Source organism: Neocloeon triangulifer, unplaced genomic scaffold, assembly GCF_031216515.1.
Source record: "Neocloeon triangulifer isolate White Clay Creek 2 clone unplaced genomic scaffold, ASM3121651v1 ptg000001l, whole genome shotgun sequence".
NCBI lineage: Eukaryota > Metazoa > Arthropoda > Insecta > Ephemeroptera > Baetidae > Neocloeon > Neocloeon triangulifer.
Genome location: NW_026775544.1, coordinates 8303551 through 8319314, shown reverse-complemented (window position 1 = coordinate 8319314; position 15764 = coordinate 8303551). Strand labels below are relative to the sequence as shown.

Genomic DNA, 15764 nt, shown 5'->3' with positions numbered 1-15764 from the left:
CTTGATAATAATAAGATAATAATGTCTTCAGCATGCGGCAAATAAATGCCTGTCGTTTCAATCAAACGTCTCCTAACTATGAGGCAAGCATTTATCATTGTCAAAGTTTTTGTCAGGAGATTGAAAAGAAATGCAAATTTCCGCGAATTTTCTCTATAATGTCAACCTTATTTCATTCCATCAAATTGTTATCTGGGTTTGTACCATATTTTGCTTACAATTTTTAACAGGTAGATTTAGTCTGAAGCCGATAAAGCGCACCTCTTCTCCACACCGACAAAAAGAAGTTAATGGTGGCAGCCCAAGCTGAGGGACATCTATATATTGTCAGGCGCACGCCACTTGCTCCTCAATCTGCCACCAGTCGCGGTTGCGTCTACTTTTCATAAAGAGCTCCCGTCGCAAGCTTCTTTGAGAGATTAAGAATTTCAGCTTTTTAACGCGATTTTACTTATTTAAACGTAGGTTTTTTTCTGTTTAAAATGAGAGTTGCGTTGGCAATTTTGGTGCTCATAGGGGCGATATCTGTATCTAAAGCGCAGATATCTTTGTCCCTTCTGCACTTCAACGATTTTCACGGAAGATTTGAGCCAGTAAGTATCCAAACAGGAGTGTGCCAACCAGGAGAAAATGAGCAAGGTACGAAATTAAATTATTTAATTTGTAAAAAGAAAAAAAATGACTGCACTCAGAAAAAAATATCTTGAAGTATGCTTACAGTTGCAAGAGAGAAATGTGCAAAAGTAACAACTTATAACATGTAAATTATAATTTTTTTTGCAAAGGCTCATTACCTTTGAATTAAATTCATAATAGTTATGTCATTATTTGCTACTAATGCACTTATGTTTTTTTTTCTTTTACTAATTTTAGGTAAAAAAAAAAAAAAAAAACACGAGATAGTGAATTAAAAAATGAAGTATATTTATTGAGAAAGATTTGAATATTAAAAATGAAAATTTAGTTATTAGAACTGATAAATTACAATTTTTATCCAAAGGAATTTGTTACGGAGGAATCGCCAGATTGTACACAGCCATTCAGGAAAGGCGAAATACACTGCCTAATCCTATTGTCCTCAACGCTGGCGATAACTATCAAGGCTCGCTAATGTATTCACTGTTCAGATGGAATATTACTTTACAGTTCATGAAGCAATTCAATTTTGACGCTTCGGTAAAATTTTTCAATTTAAATATGGTTCACTATATAACTAGATATTTCCAAAAAAAATAAGGCTTTCGGGAATCACGAGTTTGACGATAGAATAGCTGGCCTCGTTCCTTACGTTGAGGGCCTTGGAAGCCCACATGTGGCAGCTAACATGGATGCTTCACAGGAGCCAACTCTGGACGGAAAATTTACCGCATCAATTACAATCACAAGACAGGGGACACCGATAGGCATTGTGGGATGCATCACAAAGTTCACTCCCGTATTAAAATTGGCTCTGAAATAATTTTGTACTAAATAGGAATCGTTTTATAGTCACAGTCTAGCCCTGAGAATGTCCAATTCTTGGATGAGATTCCCGCAGTTACAGCAGAGGTCGAACGTCTTAAAGCCCAAGGAGTTAAAATCATCATTTTGCTCAGTCACAGCGGATATACTTATGACCTAGAAATGGCGCGACAGATTCCAGATTTGGATATTATTGTTGGGTCTCATTCCCACACTTTCCTTTATACTGGTACTAATTTATATTTCTATTGGACCTCAGTTTCTTAAGCATTTAATGATTTAATTTCAAAAAGGTACTCCACCTTCAAATGACTTGCCGGTCGCCGATTATCCCACAGTGATAAGTCAAACTAATGGTCACAATTGCTTGATCGTCCAAGCCTATGCGTTCAGCAAGTACTTAGGAGTTTTGGAGGTAAATTTTGACGCTAACGGAGAGGTGACTACCTGGACAGGAAACCCTGTTCTTCTGGATAATACGGTTATCGAAGGTAATTTTCCAAATTAATTAAGGTCACACAGATTACCGAATACGGATTTCATTTTTTTAATGACGTAGATCCTGGAATAGTCAGTATGTTGGCTCCCTGGAAAGAGGAGGCTGATAAAACTGGTTTGCAAACGATCGGTACATCGGCGGTGTACTTGGACAAGGCCAATTGTTATAATGGCGAGTGCAATCTTGGCAGTTTTCTTGCCGACGGAATGGTCCATGAGGTTATTATTTGTAGTTTTGTTTTAAATTGTATAAATATAAATTTTTGTGAAGTACACTGAGCTGAACGACGATGATGGCTGGACCTTTGCTGCGATTGCAATCATGAATCCTGGAGGTCTTCGAGCTCCCATGGGAGAGTCACCAAGTATGATAAAAAAAATAATATTTTCTGGTTAATTTTGTTAAATTAATTGCTTTTCTCGAATCAAGACATCACTGTTAATGATTTGTATACTTGTCAACCATTCCAAAATACAATTGATACAATTGAGCTGCAAGGAAAAGATATTGTTGAACTTATGGAATTGGCAGCCAGTCCACCTGCATATTATAGAAGACATGTACCCCGTTTTGCAGAAGGCCGTGGTTGCTTCCAAGTTTCTGGTAATTTTAAATTCTTATATTTTTATTTTTTAATTATAAATTAATATTTAGGGATGCATGCTGTTTACGATTTAAATCAACCTGCTGGCTCTCGCCTTAAAAGTCTTTCACTGCGATGCGCGCGTTGCAAGATTCCCGAATATTTTCCAGTCAACTCGGAGGAATGGTACACCGTTGCAATGCCTTCCTTCCTATCGGGTGGCAGTAGTTTTCCTTTGATTTCGGAGAGAGGCAGGAATAAAACAGTTGGTAAATGTTTTATGAGAAAAAAAACTATTAGTTTTGTCTCATATATCTGTTTTAACAGGACGAGTCGATTTGGACGTCTTTGCCAATTTCATTGCAAAATCAAGCCCAATTGTGACTGCAGTTGAAGGACGAGTTACTGTAGTTTAATTGATTTATGGTCTTAAAGATCAAGATTAGTCTAAAATAAAATTCAAGGTGAAAGAAAATTTTAATTGTGTTTTGATTTTAATAACGTACCCCTTGACCTTTTCACTAGAAAACCATTGTTTTTGGTTCTCATGTCCATAAACTTTAAGCTCGGTTAAACTGTGAAATGATTAGATATGAATTTGTATCCAAACGCAACAACAGAAGCGATTTTTGTGGCAAAATAGCGCGTAACTTATCAACGTGCTTAAGATTAAACACTAATTATCTCAAGGTAAGGTTCTTCACGTGTTTCGCATCCACTTTTTCGGCAATAGCTTTTCAGCCTTGTTTTTTATTGCTTTATCGCTGATCACGAAAATGATGAGTGTAAATAATCAATCTAATAAAAATGCGTCTGAAGGCAAAAAGTAGGATTGATTCGTCATTGTGAAGATCTGAACGCGGTGCTTCGGAAGCAACAATTGCAACAATGAAGGTTTTCGCGATCGCGGGTATCGCGACAGCAGTCATTGTCGCCATTGGATTGACAGTAGCGATTGTTCTGCTAGGGCCAGTAGAGCAAGAGTCATTGGAAAAAGAAATTAGTTTCACTATTTTGCATATCAACGATTTCCACGCGCGTTTTGAGCCGATCAGTGCGAGTGGAAGTACTTGCCAAGCAGGCAACAATGAACAGGGTAAGCTCTGGAACTTAAATTAGGAAGTTTTATTATTATTTTTTATTATCATTGGAAAATTTTTCCTTGGCAAGTATAAAATTGCACAATATTTTGACTTTTTGTAGGTTTGTGCTTTGGAGGAATCGCTCGAGTATATTCTGCGATCACAGAGCAACGCCAATTGCGAGTAAATCCAGTAGTTTTGAATGCAGGAGACAATTACCAAGGCACTCTCATGTATTCTCTGTTCAAATGGAATATTACCTTGGAATTCATGCAAAGGTTAAATTTTGATGCAACTGTAATAAAAAGCTCTTATTTGTCGATTCTTTCATTTTGTCTTATTTAAAAATTGGAACTAGGCATTTGGAAACCACGAGTTTGACGACAAAGTGGCTGGAATTGTGCCTTTCGTGGACGGCCTTAAAAGTCCAATGGTGGCGGCCAACATGGACGCATCCCTCGAACCGACACTGGATGGAAAATTCGTACCCTCTGTCACAATTTACAGGGACAAAACAAAAATTGGAATAATAGGATGCATTAGTAAGGAAACACCAGTAAGTTTAAATTCTCGATTCAATTTTTTTTAGTGCTTGTTTCTCAATTTAAATTTCTAGGCATTGTCAAGCCCAGAGAACCTGATATTCAATGACGAAATTGAATCTGTGAGTGCCGAGGTTAAAAAGCTTAAGGCTGACGGAGTGAAAATTATTATTTTGCTAAGTCACAGTGGGTACGACGTTGATCTCATTATAGCTGAACAAATTCCAGAATTAGATGTGATTGTCGGTGGCCACTCACATACATTCCTTTACTCTGGTATTTTTTAAATTTTTTAATTTCAACTCAAACTTATAAAAGTGCATAAATAAATAGGGACACCACCTACAACTGATGAACCTGTAGATGAATACCCAAAGGTAGTGACGCACAGAAATGGAGGAAAAACATTGATTGTTCAGGCAATGGCTTTTGGTAAATATTTGGGAATCCTGGAGTTGAAATTTGACAAGGCTGGTGAGGTGGAATCTTGGTCCGGGAACCCAATTTTGCTTGACAGCAGCGTCCCTGAAGGTAATAAATTTTTTAAAGTTATTTTTTTTTATAAAAAAATTACAATTCCCGACAAGCTAAGCAACGATTTTCCTCCTTCAATAGTGGCTACTTCGTAATAATTGTGGTGTAAATTTGACAAAATAATTTGAATGCTTTCATCATTTCTATAAACTAATTTGATTTTTTTTCCTTGATTAAACGCTAGAAAATCTAATCACAGAGATTTTGGGAGATAATTACTGTTAATTTTCTACCAAAAATTTTAGAGACTTTTTTTCTGAAATTTAAATAAAGTAATACAAACTTTTTTATTGCTTCATTAGCTTAATTCTTATCTTATCATTTAATTTACTTTTATGACAAAGAAATAAAGTTTAGTTAAATTATGCCAGAGATGAGCAAGAAATTTAATTCCAATAAAACGTAGACGAGTCGACCACGGAGCTGCTCTCACCATATAGGGAGGAAGCAGACGTGATCGGTGGACAAACTTTGGGCACAAGTGCTGTGCTCTTGGACTCGAGCACCTGTTACAGCAAAGAATGTAATTTGGGCAACTTCCTGACTGACGCAATAGTACACGAGGTTTTTGGCAAATTTCTTATACTTTTTTATAAATTCATCCCTGCAAATTAAAAATTCAGTACACTGAACTAATAAACGATGATGCTTGGACTACCGTAGCAATTGCAATAATGAATCCTGGAGGCATCCGAGCACCGATGGGAGAGTCAGCAAGTGAGATAATTTAAATTAAATTATAATTTCTGTTCCTGATGGAAAATTATTTATCTTTAGATGTAACATTTAATGACCTGATTACGGCTCAACCATTTCAAAACACCATCGACACTGTTGAGCTTCAGGGCAAGGACATTGTTGAATTAATGGAACTGGCGGCCAGTCCTCCTTTAAACAAAATAAGGGCAAAGGACTTTGCAGATGGTGCAGGGTGCTTCCAAGTGTCAGGTTTGTTAGTCTAATTTAAAGCAATTAAAAACTTTACGTTTATTCAGGCATTAGAGCCAAATATGACATGAGCCAAGCCGAGGGGTCTAGGTTGGTGGACATTGCGTTGAAATGCTCAAAATGTGTCACGCCAGAGTTCCTGCCAGTAAACTCAGAAGAATGGTACACGGTAGCAATGCCGTCTTTCCTCGCCTCTGGAAACAGTTTTCCCCTTATAACCGAAAGGGGTCGGAATCGAACAATAGGTGAGTTTTTTGCAAATGAATATTTCTCGATAATATTCATTTCTAAAATAATAATTTTCCAAAAACAGGTCGCCTTGACACGGATGTTTACGTAGATTACATTAAGACGAAAAATCCTATTATGACAGGAATTGAGCACCGAATCACAGTTTTGTAGTTTTTGTTACCATTCAACTTTTGTTGTTTAATTTAAGTCAGTAAAAAACGCACTCACTATGGTCCTGAGCTGTCCTGAATAATTATGAATGTAAACTTGAATGTGTGTATAGGCGTGTGCGATTCCACTGAGTACATATTTGCCTTGTTTTTTCAATAACATTACTAAACTATGGATCCCTTAAAAACAATAAAATAGTTTTAATTATTCATTTATCTAGTTACCACTTTTTCGTAACTATTTTTCATTTGAAGCTTCAAATTCAGGCTTTGAACTTTAACCATGGAAAAAATAAATGAAAAGGTACTCACATAAAATTCAGTAGATCGTTTCAAGAACTCGAAAATCACGCCAGGTGTCAGGGTCGGGTTGGTGTCATGACACCAACCCGATTGCCGAATGTCCTCTTCAAGTGACCGTAGGCAAGCTGCAAAGACGGGCACATATTTAAATACACAGCAAAGTGGATGTTATCATTTTAAGGCCAGTTTAAGACATTATTAATAAATTATTATTACATACTCCGTAATACATAAATGTTGCACATTTTCTTTGTATCACCGAGTATGATAAAAAATCTTTATTAATTTTATCGAAAATCGGATCAATACAAATAATAGATTTTTCATGTGACAAACCTGTTTATATCCAGAAATGTATTGGACGACAATGGATCATCACATCAAAATTGTATAATACCCCGATGCACACACACACCCCAGGAGGAGACCAAACAAAACTATTTTGCGACACCAAACTGACCAAACACCAAAACTTTTTTGTTTTGATCAGCATCAGCAGGTTGACAAAACACATGGGTGGTGGTTTTTCGCGGGCGACGGGGTGCCATCTATGATCGCAATGCTCAACTGCTCGGTTTCTCGCTCTGCCTTTGGCTCCGCAGCGACAGCAAAAGGCTGAAGTTAAAATTAGAAACTACAGCCTTCGCTCATTCAAAATGATCACATTTTTTATTTATCGGACCTTAATTTGATCGGCGAACTGATTCCATGCATCATCGGCCCATTAGTCGTGCACTTAATCAGTAAGTTAGCCCCTGCGATGCGGGAGAGCCGCTCTGTCGACGCTGGAACCGCTTTTCGGAGAGGTGCATTCACCCTAGTCCAAGAGCCCTTTCTCTTTCGTTGCACCCTTTTCAGAGATTTTCTCGTTCTTGCGACCGTGGTTTTTAATTTTTACCCTGAAATCAGATTCTGCAATTCTCGTTGCATCCGTTTATCAGTATGACTTGAGGCTGCGACAGTAGATTTTGCAAAGGTATCAAGTTTCTTTGCTCGTACTGGAGGTCACACTCTCGATTTCGTTTGAAAGCAAGGATGACCATTTTGGCTCACATACCTCAGCGTGTCAGGAAGCACGCACAGCAAAAAATTTAATAACCACAATTTAAGTCTTTTTATTTAATTTTAAGTGAGTGTCAAAAACTTTGATGGAGCAAAGTGTCATATTAAATTAGTTTGATCCATGTTTGTATGTAATTATTATTAAAAATCTGTCTTAAAATAAAACATTTAATTAGAAACACTTTGATTTAATATTTGACTTCAATAATATAAACTTTAAAATAAATATATAAATCCTTATAAATAAAATCGCTAGAAAATTAATACATAAATTCGCACAAATTATTATAAAAAGAAGGTTCAGATTGTGTTTGATTAAATTATGATAATTTAATTATTCTTTAAATAAATTGCAGTTTTCACCCTTTCAAAATTTTATTTTTAATTATAATTTTTTTTCCAGAAATGAATGCTAATGAGATGGCTGTGATGGGCATCACCACAGAGTTGGCAAACTCGGCTTCGCCAGTCTCTTTACAACAGGCCCTGTCGAGCTGCAGCAGTTCAATGGGATCGGAAGAGGATGACGATGACATTCTCCTTAAAGTACATGCCATAAATCTACGTTTAAATTGAACCTTAAAAATATTTTTCTCATTAATAGGAAGTGGACTTTGTTGACGCTGAGGACATTTCAATGTACGTTGGAGACGAGAGTGTTGGGGATCACCCGACGTTGACTGAGCAACTTTTTGGAGGGATGGCCAACAGCCACAGCAATGTCCTTTTGTCACAGCCTACTACCAGCAATGAAGATGAAAAAACCTTGCTGAACGGCAAAATGGATCAGATTAAAACGTAAAATTTTCAAGATCGAGAGTGATTATTATTTTTAATAAATAAATTTGTTTACAGGCAAAACGATAAGAAACTATTAGATGGCACTAAGTTTGTTGGTGAGAAATCGGGCCTACGGAAACCTTGCAAATGCGAGTTTTGCGGAAAGGAATTCGCCAAGATCAAGTACCTGAACAAGCATTTGCAGCGGCATGTTGGTGATCGCAACCACAAGTGTGAAATGTGTGACAAATCTTTTTACTCACAACACGAGCTAAAGATCCACCAACGGAAGCACACCAAAGAGTCACCTTTCCAGTGCAACCATTGTGGAAAGTGTTTCCGACAACACTCCGGTCTCTACTTGCACAAAACCATCCACAGCGGGGAAATGCCTTACTCATGCGACATCTGCTTTCGCAAGTTTAGGCAGAAAATGGGTCTGGTCTGTCACATGAGGTGCCATACCGGTGAAAGACCCTATATTTGCATGCAGTGCGGACGGGGTTTTAGCTGCAACCGGTCACTCCGAAATCACATGCGGATACACACTGGAGAGGTAAATTTTTATCTAGAGAATGATGTATTTTATTAAAAAAATCTTAACTCATTTAGGTTCCTGAAAAGCGTTACCTTTGTGATATTTGTGGGAAAAGTTATGGTTTTGATAGCAGCCTCCGCAATCACAAGTTGACGCACACCGATGAAAAGCCGTTTGCCTGCAGCGAGTGCGGCAAAGGCTTCAAAGATGCCAAAATCCTACGGGAACATCTCAGATGCCACACCGGCGAAAAGCCGTACATGTGCAGTGTGTGTGGCAAAACCTTTTCGCACACAGGCACACTTTACAAGCACAAGCAGCTGCACAGAGATGACCGGCCCTTCCAGTGCACTACCTGTGGCAAAAGTTACAAGCTCAAGGGCCATCTTACTGTTCATATGAAGAGCCACTTTGAGTAGTCCATCTGAGCCAATCCTTGTGCCAAATTTGGCTGCTGAACCATTATCTGCTGAAATTTAAAGGACGCTTCTTTTGTATTGAGATTTCTTTTATTCTGCTTAGTTTGGCTGTGAGTTCATCGACGAGGATTGGATTTTCACGTTGTTCCTAGAGTCTCGTTTTATCCATCTGTTTTTGCAATTTTACTATGTGACAATGTGGCTTTTTTCTTTGTTTGTTGTCATTTTAATTTAAGCCTTATTACAATTGGTCTACTTTAAATTTACTTTGATATTGTACTGCGCAAATTACTTCATCCCCAATGCCTTGTTTCATTTGGTGGTTGACAGCCATTTTGATACTAAAAGACTTTGAACTAAGATTTAGTTCGTGTTGCAGTGTAAAGTATTATTTAGTTTCTCTGTGAGAAAAGTGAATCATAAGGTGTTCAATTCAATATTTAATTTAAGAAGTTGTCTTTCATCAACTGGTTGCTTTGCAAAGTTTGTTTGAAATCAACTGATTTTGAATTAAACAAAGCTTGTGCATTGTGTGCAACATATCAAGTCAGCTTTCAAGCTTCCTTCCACAGCTGTCAACAAGTTAATACTATTGAAGTAAAGCGCATTACCCCTCAATATAAGTGTATTTCAAGCAGGGTACTAAAATTAGCCCCTCTGACTTTGCATGCGAGTTGTAAAAAATAATCTAATAATATTACATATTACCCTTGGCAAAAGCTTCCTCCAACTTATCAGTTAATAATGGCTTTAAAATCAAATTTCAACATAACTTTGTGGAAAAACATTAACTATAACTCCTGTATTTTGCAATGAAATCCAAATATAGTCTTTTCCGAAAAAGGAGTAGAATTTATTCTAGCATTGTATCTAAAATAATTAAAAGTCCGCAGCAGCTTTGTGTCCAATGAGAATTGCCTCGGTCTTGTGATAACCTCGCTGAAGTTCTTTAAATATCTGATGCTGCTAACTTAGCAAGTGACTGCAATGGCAAGTGCGAAAGACTATGGTGCAATGATCAAGTGTATGAATAACATCTCTGATAACGTAATTTTTTAAAACCATTTATATATGTTTATAATTGCAATCATATGCTCGGGAATAATTTCAATAAATAGTTTTATTTATACATGATAATTATACAGAAAGGAGTGTAATTCACAATGCATTACCCACAGAAGAAACAGCACATAAAATGAGATCCATGAATGAATGTCAAAAATCCAATCAAAGTGAGTTGCAAGATTTATTCTTAATTTGCACAGCTAATATAAAGCGATTGAAATATATTTTTTACATATCCACCAAGTTAGTTATGTGAATAATCTGCATCGTCATTTACATTGTTTATACAGATATTTTCAAATTAAAATCCTTGATATTATGTTGCATCCGTTTTGTACCACTTAAATAGAATGCAGATTTAGTTTGGTATAATACGCTAACTTGATGATAAATTTCTAAATCATAGTTAAATTTATCTTAACTGATGGAGTACTAAACTTAATTTTCATTTGTGGCAAGAATAAAGTCTCATGATATCACTTAACACACCAATTTGATGATAATAATTATAATATGTATTTATATTTGACTTTGTAGACAGAATTCACATAAATTTATGGGAATGAAACAATAATTTTATCATTTTTAGCTTCTTGAAGATGAAATGTATAAGGTATTCGCAAGGTATATTACGCATTATATTATTTGAGATAATTGTAAAATGCAGACAATTTGTTTATTTTATTATTGGTTGCATGGTTTGGACCGATAAAAGTTTCAGATTATTAAATTAGCTGCAGTGATATAGATTTACACCCACGCATTCTTTATATTCATATATAGCATAGATGTTGTCTATACTTTTGACAGTTTGCTCGTGGCTTCAAAAAGGGAAAAAATTTCAAAATGGTTAAACCATAAATTTTGACACTGAACATGAAACAATTTTGCAGTGATTTTAGCACAGTACATACATAGTAATTAGATGATATCACAAGTGCTGTACATTTAAGAGTTTCACATACGTCAACTCATGGTGGTGTGCGTCCCATGTGCCACACGCACCTGGAAACTGTTAGCTGCCGGGAGGACACTGCTGCATTGTGAGTCTACTATTCCCTCTGTCACATCAGTCCATCAGCTCTACCGCCGGATCAGAGAAGTGCGTTCGCACCTCCAGATGGGCAGCCAGGTCAAACACCAAGTGTTTCAGAGCTGGGTGCTCCAGCAATTCCATCTCCGGGAGTGGAGGTTGACTGCGTGGTCGGAAGTGACGGCCCTAAAGTTGTGAAAAAAAAAACAATTTTAAATGGTTTTAATTAAACTCTGTAAAAACTTGCCTTAAAAGACCTGTGCAGATTAAGCACAACATCGCAAAAGACGTAGCGTAGCAACAACAGGCGCAGAAAATCGTCTCCAAAGAACTGCAAGTATGCAGGATCTGGAAAAGGTGGACATTTAGTTCCATTAAGAAATTTTAAAGACTCTTAATAACCAATTCTGCATCTTGTGAAGAGACGACTTGCTTCCGTCACAAATCTATCAATAAAAGTTTGACATCTTTCCCAGAGATGAATAGGTACAGTCATTATGTTGCAAATATAGCAGAAAGCGGTAAGAGGGCTGTGCAGGAATAGTGTAAACAAGTTTCCGTTGTGTTGGTGGTCTGAAATTTTAAATATTCAAGATGAAAAAAAGATAATATAAGGGCACAGACCGTAAGACACTTTGTCTTGGCCTGACCAAAAAAAAAAAAAAAAGTTAAAAAAAAATACATATATTACCAATGAATGATGCTGGAATATCTTGAGGAGACATGAGGATTACTAGAGGTTGCCCAAAATATCTAGGCATATGTTGGAAAACAAATGAGTTATCAGAATCAATGACGAGGAAGAGTGGCCGTCTTGTAAAAGGGTACAAGTCACCAGGGTACAAACTGAAAACCCAAAATTTATTGAGTCCGACAAGCAAAGAAAGGCATAGTTTTAAAATATTACCAGTGCATTTCTTTCAATTGGGTGGACTTTTTGTTTGGTGCGTCTAATTCCCTCTTGCTGCTCGTGTGAACTCCACCCAAATCATAGCCCACTGAAAGTATTTAGCATATTTTAAACATTTACTTCATTTTGAAATAAATTTATCATACTGTCTTCGGGGTGCTTTGAGTTGCAGAAACATCCGTCAGCAGAGATGTAGAGCATTAGTGCCCCATTTGGTGGAAGTTCTTTAAAACCAGACGCAAGGAACACAAGGACTTGACTCAGGGTTGGCTTGTAGAGCAAGTACTTGTGAGGATTCTCTCTTTTCAATGGTCTATCACCATTCTCTTGGCAACCAGAAACCATTGGGTAGCCGCCTTTAAAACTCGGTTTGTCCTTAAACTAAAAATTTTTTAAATTAACTTTCTTAATACAAAAATTCAAAACAAATTTCACATACTGAAACAGTTAATGAAGAAAAGGGAGGCCTTCCAGGTGCAGGCGATGCATCGTAAATGTGGTTAAAGTCCTCCTGAGGCTCACGCTCCAAGGTTTGCAGCATCCTGAACATGTCCATGGTCAGCTCGCTAAACTTGACTTGGTCGCTGCAGTTTCCGATGATGAGAATTTCTTGCAGGGACAAGTTCATGATGGGTGCTTTTTCAACTGGAGGCGTGGTCAGTGGACTTAGCCTAAGGGAGCACAGATCATTTAATGATTAAATAAAAATATTAGAATTAAATTTTACCTGTGAGAGAGTATTATGGGACTGCTGTCTGCATGAAGGACGCTGATAACGCTGTCCGACTTGATGAAGGATTTGATTTCCTCAAGGACTAAAGACCATTCTAATTGATCATCCGGCTCATAAGTACTGGTGTAGTCAACTATCTGTTTGTCCAATTCCTGAAAAAAAAATATGATTTAGTTTTAAATTCATGCTTTTTTTGCTAAATTCAAAAGTCAACACACAACAAAATGTAAAGCCTGTAAAGCTGAAAAGCAAATTGAATTCAGCAAATCAGAGCAAATTAACTCCAACAAGCGCATACTGAAGTGCAAGCAGAAGCCAATAAACTGATTCACACCACCGTGAAAAGCATATATTGTTTACTTGGAAACAAAAAAGGAAAAATAGTATGGAATTATAAATATGTAAATATTCCTCATGCTTGACCAAGAAAGACTCACCACCACCAATTCCCGAACAAGTTTCATCTTTTTTAATAGAAGACACACCACTATGAAACGGGCATAGTAGCGCAGCTTTTTCACCATAAGATCAGACCTGTGTATTTTAGTTTGCGAACAAGACCAAAGTTTTGAGTTAGAACATGAAGCCCATTGAAAAATAAAAATAAAAAATAAAAAAAAATCACCTGTCCTCTTTAGCTGCTCTAGAGTAATAAGCTCTGCCCCTAATGGCAGCGTAAAAAGAATACGCTTCATTCAAGTAATTGGTTTCGCTCGTTCGTAAGCTGTTTTTGAACAAATTAATTAGTAACTTACATATTTTTTAGTTTAATGAAACTCACTAGTAATGGTAATACAGCTGGCCAATCTTCGACGCAATTTCTCCTATTTGCCACCTCTTTAGTCCATATTTTGAATCAAGGACTTGCCTGTGCTGCTGTTGAAATTTCCAAAGTTTCGTGTAAATATCAAACGTCCGACCAAAGTATGCTTGCCACTGTTTGTGACCGTACTGAGGTAAATCTCTGGAAAATTAAAATGAGCACTCAAATAGTACATACAACAGAGACAGAACCTTTAAATATGGATACTTTAAATCTTTAATGAAGTATTAAACCAATTTTGTATTGAACTGAATAATCTATTAATTAAATCAATGTTTACATTGTTATCATTGATTCAAGTAAATGATAATTAAACCAGTTTTCCTCACAATTGTTCAAAAATTTAAATTTCCTTTGTATAATTATTTAGTTGATACCAATTATAATTGGCTATAAAAAATGTGTCGCTCACAATCATTCAAACTAAGCAGCCTAGTTTTAATCTAATTTTGTAAAAAACATAAAGCAAGTATAACGATCGCAAATTTATGTAACTGTCACAAAGTTAGCACTACGTGTAAGCAATTAAATTGAAAAGTTTAAAAACACAACATACGGGGAGGCAATGTTTTGAAGCAATAAACCATTGGGGTTGATGTAAGAGCGCCTAAAAAGTGAAACTCGCTTAAAAATCCATCATTCCACAGCACAAAGACGCGAACGACGAGCAGATTATTATCAATTTATACGGAATTCAAACAAAACATTGCAATTTGCGAACGAAAACGGCCCTGCCCACTCGAAGTACCGATTTCCGAGCCCCATTTTCTGGGCCAACCCCTCGGGTGCGCGCCCCATTGCACCGCGCAAACGGAAGCTCACCTCAAGCCATTGAATAATTGCTTGGATTTTTCGAGCAAATGACAAAATTCGATCACTATCTTCCTCTCATGTTCATCCATGCTTGCTGTGATGACCATTTCTTCTGGGAGATCTTTGCCTTTACTGCAATCAGCATAAAAAGTAGGCGTCTGCATTTCGCTTTTCTCTACCAACCGTCCAAAGTTTTAGCAAAACTTGGAATGCCCAATCTGCTCACGGAATTTCATTTTGAAATTTGAAATATTATCTTATACAAAAATTTTATAAAAATATTATTGAAAATATGAAGTTCAAAAATATAAAACTATTTTAACTATAATTGCTTATTTTACTTTTATTCTTAAAGGTTTGTAACGTGTTTAAAGGGACAAATGAATGGGCATTTAAAGCTCTCGCTCATTGAACACGTACAAACCCCCGCCAAACGCAAAAGCTCGCAAAATCACCTTGTTATGTACGCATAAGGCAAAAGCGTTTAAAAAAAGAACTAACTTTATTCACGTATCTGTATTAATGCAAAATATGGGTATTTCAAGCTCCATAATATATTTTTTTTACCGTTTTTAAAGGGATAAAAAGAAAAATTTAACTAAATAGTAATATTACAAATTGAAAAAAAAATTTTGTTGAAAATTTTGGCCATGGGTAATAATTCTTTTTGAGTAATATTTTACTTAACATTTAAAACTTAATCTTGTCCTCTATAATGTCGGCGAGAGGAATGTTCTCTCTCACACGCTACCAAGCATGTTGTGTTTTATCTACCAATTCTACCAAACCTACGTAAATGTAAACACACATGTGAGCCATAAAATATTTTTAGACAGCTACACGGACAGGGTTCAGAGGATCATTTCTCCGAAAGTCATGATTCGGAATATATGATCTTTTAAAAAAAATAATCAAAGCCTCGCGCATGGTCCAAGTTCATAAAAATTTAATTAAAGATATCCGTTTTTCTTTTTTAGCTAATTTTATATGTAAGTAATTTTCAAAGTAAATTTATTTTGTGGTATATGAACTTTATAAGGAACAAAGAACAGAGTCTCCCTTGTGCTCGCCACATAAAAGAGATGAGAGCAGGAAAAAAAATGAGCAGCAGCATATATATGTTTTGAGAAGACTTGAAGTATATTATGTAGCCCAAGAGCGCACGGTCATAAAAGTCTTATTGTCAGCAAAAGAGCGGATGCGACGCGCGCGGCGATTTTTTTTTTCTTTTTTAA

At 36.5% G+C, this 15764-nt stretch overlaps 5 protein-coding genes across 7 annotated transcripts in view; 3 read left to right on the top strand and 2 right to left on the bottom strand.

Moving 5' to 3' along the window:
- The window catches only part of LOC132198709 (ring canal kelch homolog), a 46651-nt gene extending 39809 nt beyond the window's left edge, over window positions 1–6842 (bottom strand). Inside the window, exons 1-2 of the mRNA XM_059622899.1 lie at window positions 6690–6842; window positions 6363–6478 (exon numbers count right to left, since the gene is read on the bottom strand). The gene's annotated coding sequence lies outside the window, so the exon portion shown is untranslated. The remainder of the gene's footprint in view (window positions 1–6362; window positions 6479–6689) is intronic.
- On the top strand, window positions 344–3012 carry LOC132198742 (apyrase-like). Its single transcript, XM_059622948.1, has 10 exons — window positions 344–639; window positions 1001–1176; window positions 1238–1435; window positions 1489–1690; window positions 1755–1952; window positions 2021–2178; window positions 2231–2324; window positions 2390–2563; window positions 2615–2812; window positions 2871–3012. Exons 1-10 carry the CDS (start codon window positions 483–485, stop codon window positions 2957–2959), a joined length of 1644 nt encoding a protein of 547 aa, XP_059478931.1. The 5' UTR covers window positions 344–482; the 3' UTR covers window positions 2960–3012.
- Window positions 3264–6262, top strand: LOC132198729 (apyrase-like). Of its 2 annotated transcripts, none has more exons than XM_059622927.1 (10): window positions 3264–3639; window positions 3747–3922; window positions 3984–4181; window positions 4242–4443; window positions 4501–4698; window positions 5108–5265; window positions 5325–5418; window positions 5479–5649; window positions 5697–5894; window positions 5963–6262. In XM_059622927.1, the coding sequence occupies exons 1-10, from the start codon at window positions 3432–3434 to the stop codon at window positions 6049–6051; spliced, it is 1692 nt and encodes a 563-aa protein (XP_059478910.1). In that variant the 5' UTR covers window positions 3264–3431; the 3' UTR covers window positions 6052–6262. The 2 variants fall into 2 exon arrangements, with proteins under 2 accessions (XP_059478910.1, XP_059478918.1); XM_059622935.1 differs by having other exon boundaries at window positions 3499–3639; window positions 3747–3903.
- Window positions 6843–6939: 97 nt separating the features above from the next.
- On the top strand, window positions 6940–9414 carry LOC132193182 (zinc finger protein 239-like). 2 transcript variants are annotated; one of them, XM_059613662.1, is made up of 5 exons: window positions 6940–7096; window positions 7819–7961; window positions 8020–8213; window positions 8271–8751; window positions 8808–9414. In XM_059613662.1, exons 2-5 carry the CDS (start codon window positions 7821–7823, stop codon window positions 9150–9152), a joined length of 1161 nt encoding a protein of 386 aa, XP_059469645.1. In that variant the 5' UTR covers window positions 6940–7096; window positions 7819–7820; the 3' UTR covers window positions 9153–9414. The 2 variants fall into 2 exon arrangements, with proteins under 2 accessions (XP_059469645.1, XP_059469634.1); XM_059613651.1 differs by having other exon boundaries at window positions 6977–7159.
- An 832-nt stretch (window positions 9415–10246) lies between these two features.
- Window positions 10247–14682, bottom strand: LOC132193174 (protein SCAI). Its single transcript, XM_059613639.1, has 12 exons — window positions 14539–14682; window positions 13675–13857; window positions 13519–13617; window positions 13331–13427; window positions 12888–13045; window positions 12600–12831; window positions 12307–12541; window positions 12158–12248; window positions 11942–12096; window positions 11653–11823; window positions 11498–11598; window positions 10247–11436 (listed from the first exon to the last, which is right to left on the bottom strand). Exons 1-12 carry the CDS (start codon window positions 14634–14636, stop codon window positions 11287–11289), a joined length of 1770 nt encoding a protein of 589 aa, XP_059469622.1. The 5' UTR covers window positions 14637–14682; the 3' UTR covers window positions 10247–11286.
- Between the last annotated feature and the right edge of the window lie 1082 nt (window positions 14683–15764).

What these genes read in the sequence shown, in the direction of transcription:
- LOC132198729 (XM_059622927.1), top strand. Translation starts at nt 3,432, where the DNA reads ATGAAGGTTTTCGCGATCGCGGGTATCGCGACAGCAGTCATTGTCGCC. An exon ending in ACATACATTCCTTTACTCTG is followed by an intron (nt 4,444 to 4,500) that starts GTATTTTTTAAA and finishes ATAAATAAATAG; the next exon opens with GGACACCACCTACAACTGAT. An exon ending in CTGACGCAATAGTACACGAG is followed by an intron (nt 5,266 to 5,324) that starts GTTTTTGGCAAA and finishes TTAAAAATTCAG; the next exon opens with TACACTGAACTAATAAACGA.
- LOC132198742 (XM_059622948.1), top strand. Translation starts at nt 483, where the DNA reads ATGAGAGTTGCGTTGGCAATTTTGGTGCTCATAGGGGCGATATCTGTA. An exon ending in GCATCACAAAGTTCACTCCC is followed by an intron (nt 1,436 to 1,488) that starts GTATTAAAATTG and finishes ATCGTTTTATAG; the next exon opens with TCACAGTCTAGCCCTGAGAA. An exon ending in CCACACTTTCCTTTATACTG is followed by an intron (nt 1,691 to 1,754) that starts GTACTAATTTAT and finishes AATTTCAAAAAG; the next exon opens with GTACTCCACCTTCAAATGAC.
- LOC132193182 (XM_059613651.1), top strand. Translation starts at nt 7,114, where the DNA reads ATGCGGGAGAGCCGCTCTGTCGACGCTGGAACCGCTTTTCGGAGAG. An exon ending in ACGATGACATTCTCCTTAAA is followed by an intron (nt 7,962 to 8,019) that starts GTACATGCCATA and finishes TCTCATTAATAG; the next exon opens with GAAGTGGACTTTGTTGACGC. An exon ending in AAAATGGATCAGATTAAAAC is followed by an intron (nt 8,214 to 8,270) that starts GTAAAATTTTCA and finishes ATTTGTTTACAG; the next exon opens with GCAAAACGATAAGAAACTAT.
- LOC132193174 (XM_059613639.1), bottom strand. Translation starts at nt 14,636, where the DNA reads ATGGTCATCACAGCAAGCATGGATGAACATGAGAGGAAGATAGTGATC. An exon ending in CAATTATTCAATGGCTTGAG is followed by an intron (nt 13,858 to 14,538) that starts GTGAGCTTCCGT and finishes TTAATTTTCCAG; the next exon opens with AGATTTACCTCAGTACGGTC. An exon ending in CTTCACAAGATGCAGAATTG is followed by an intron (nt 11,599 to 11,652) that starts GTTATTAAGAGT and finishes CACCTTTTCCAG; the next exon opens with ATCCTGCATACTTGCAGTTC.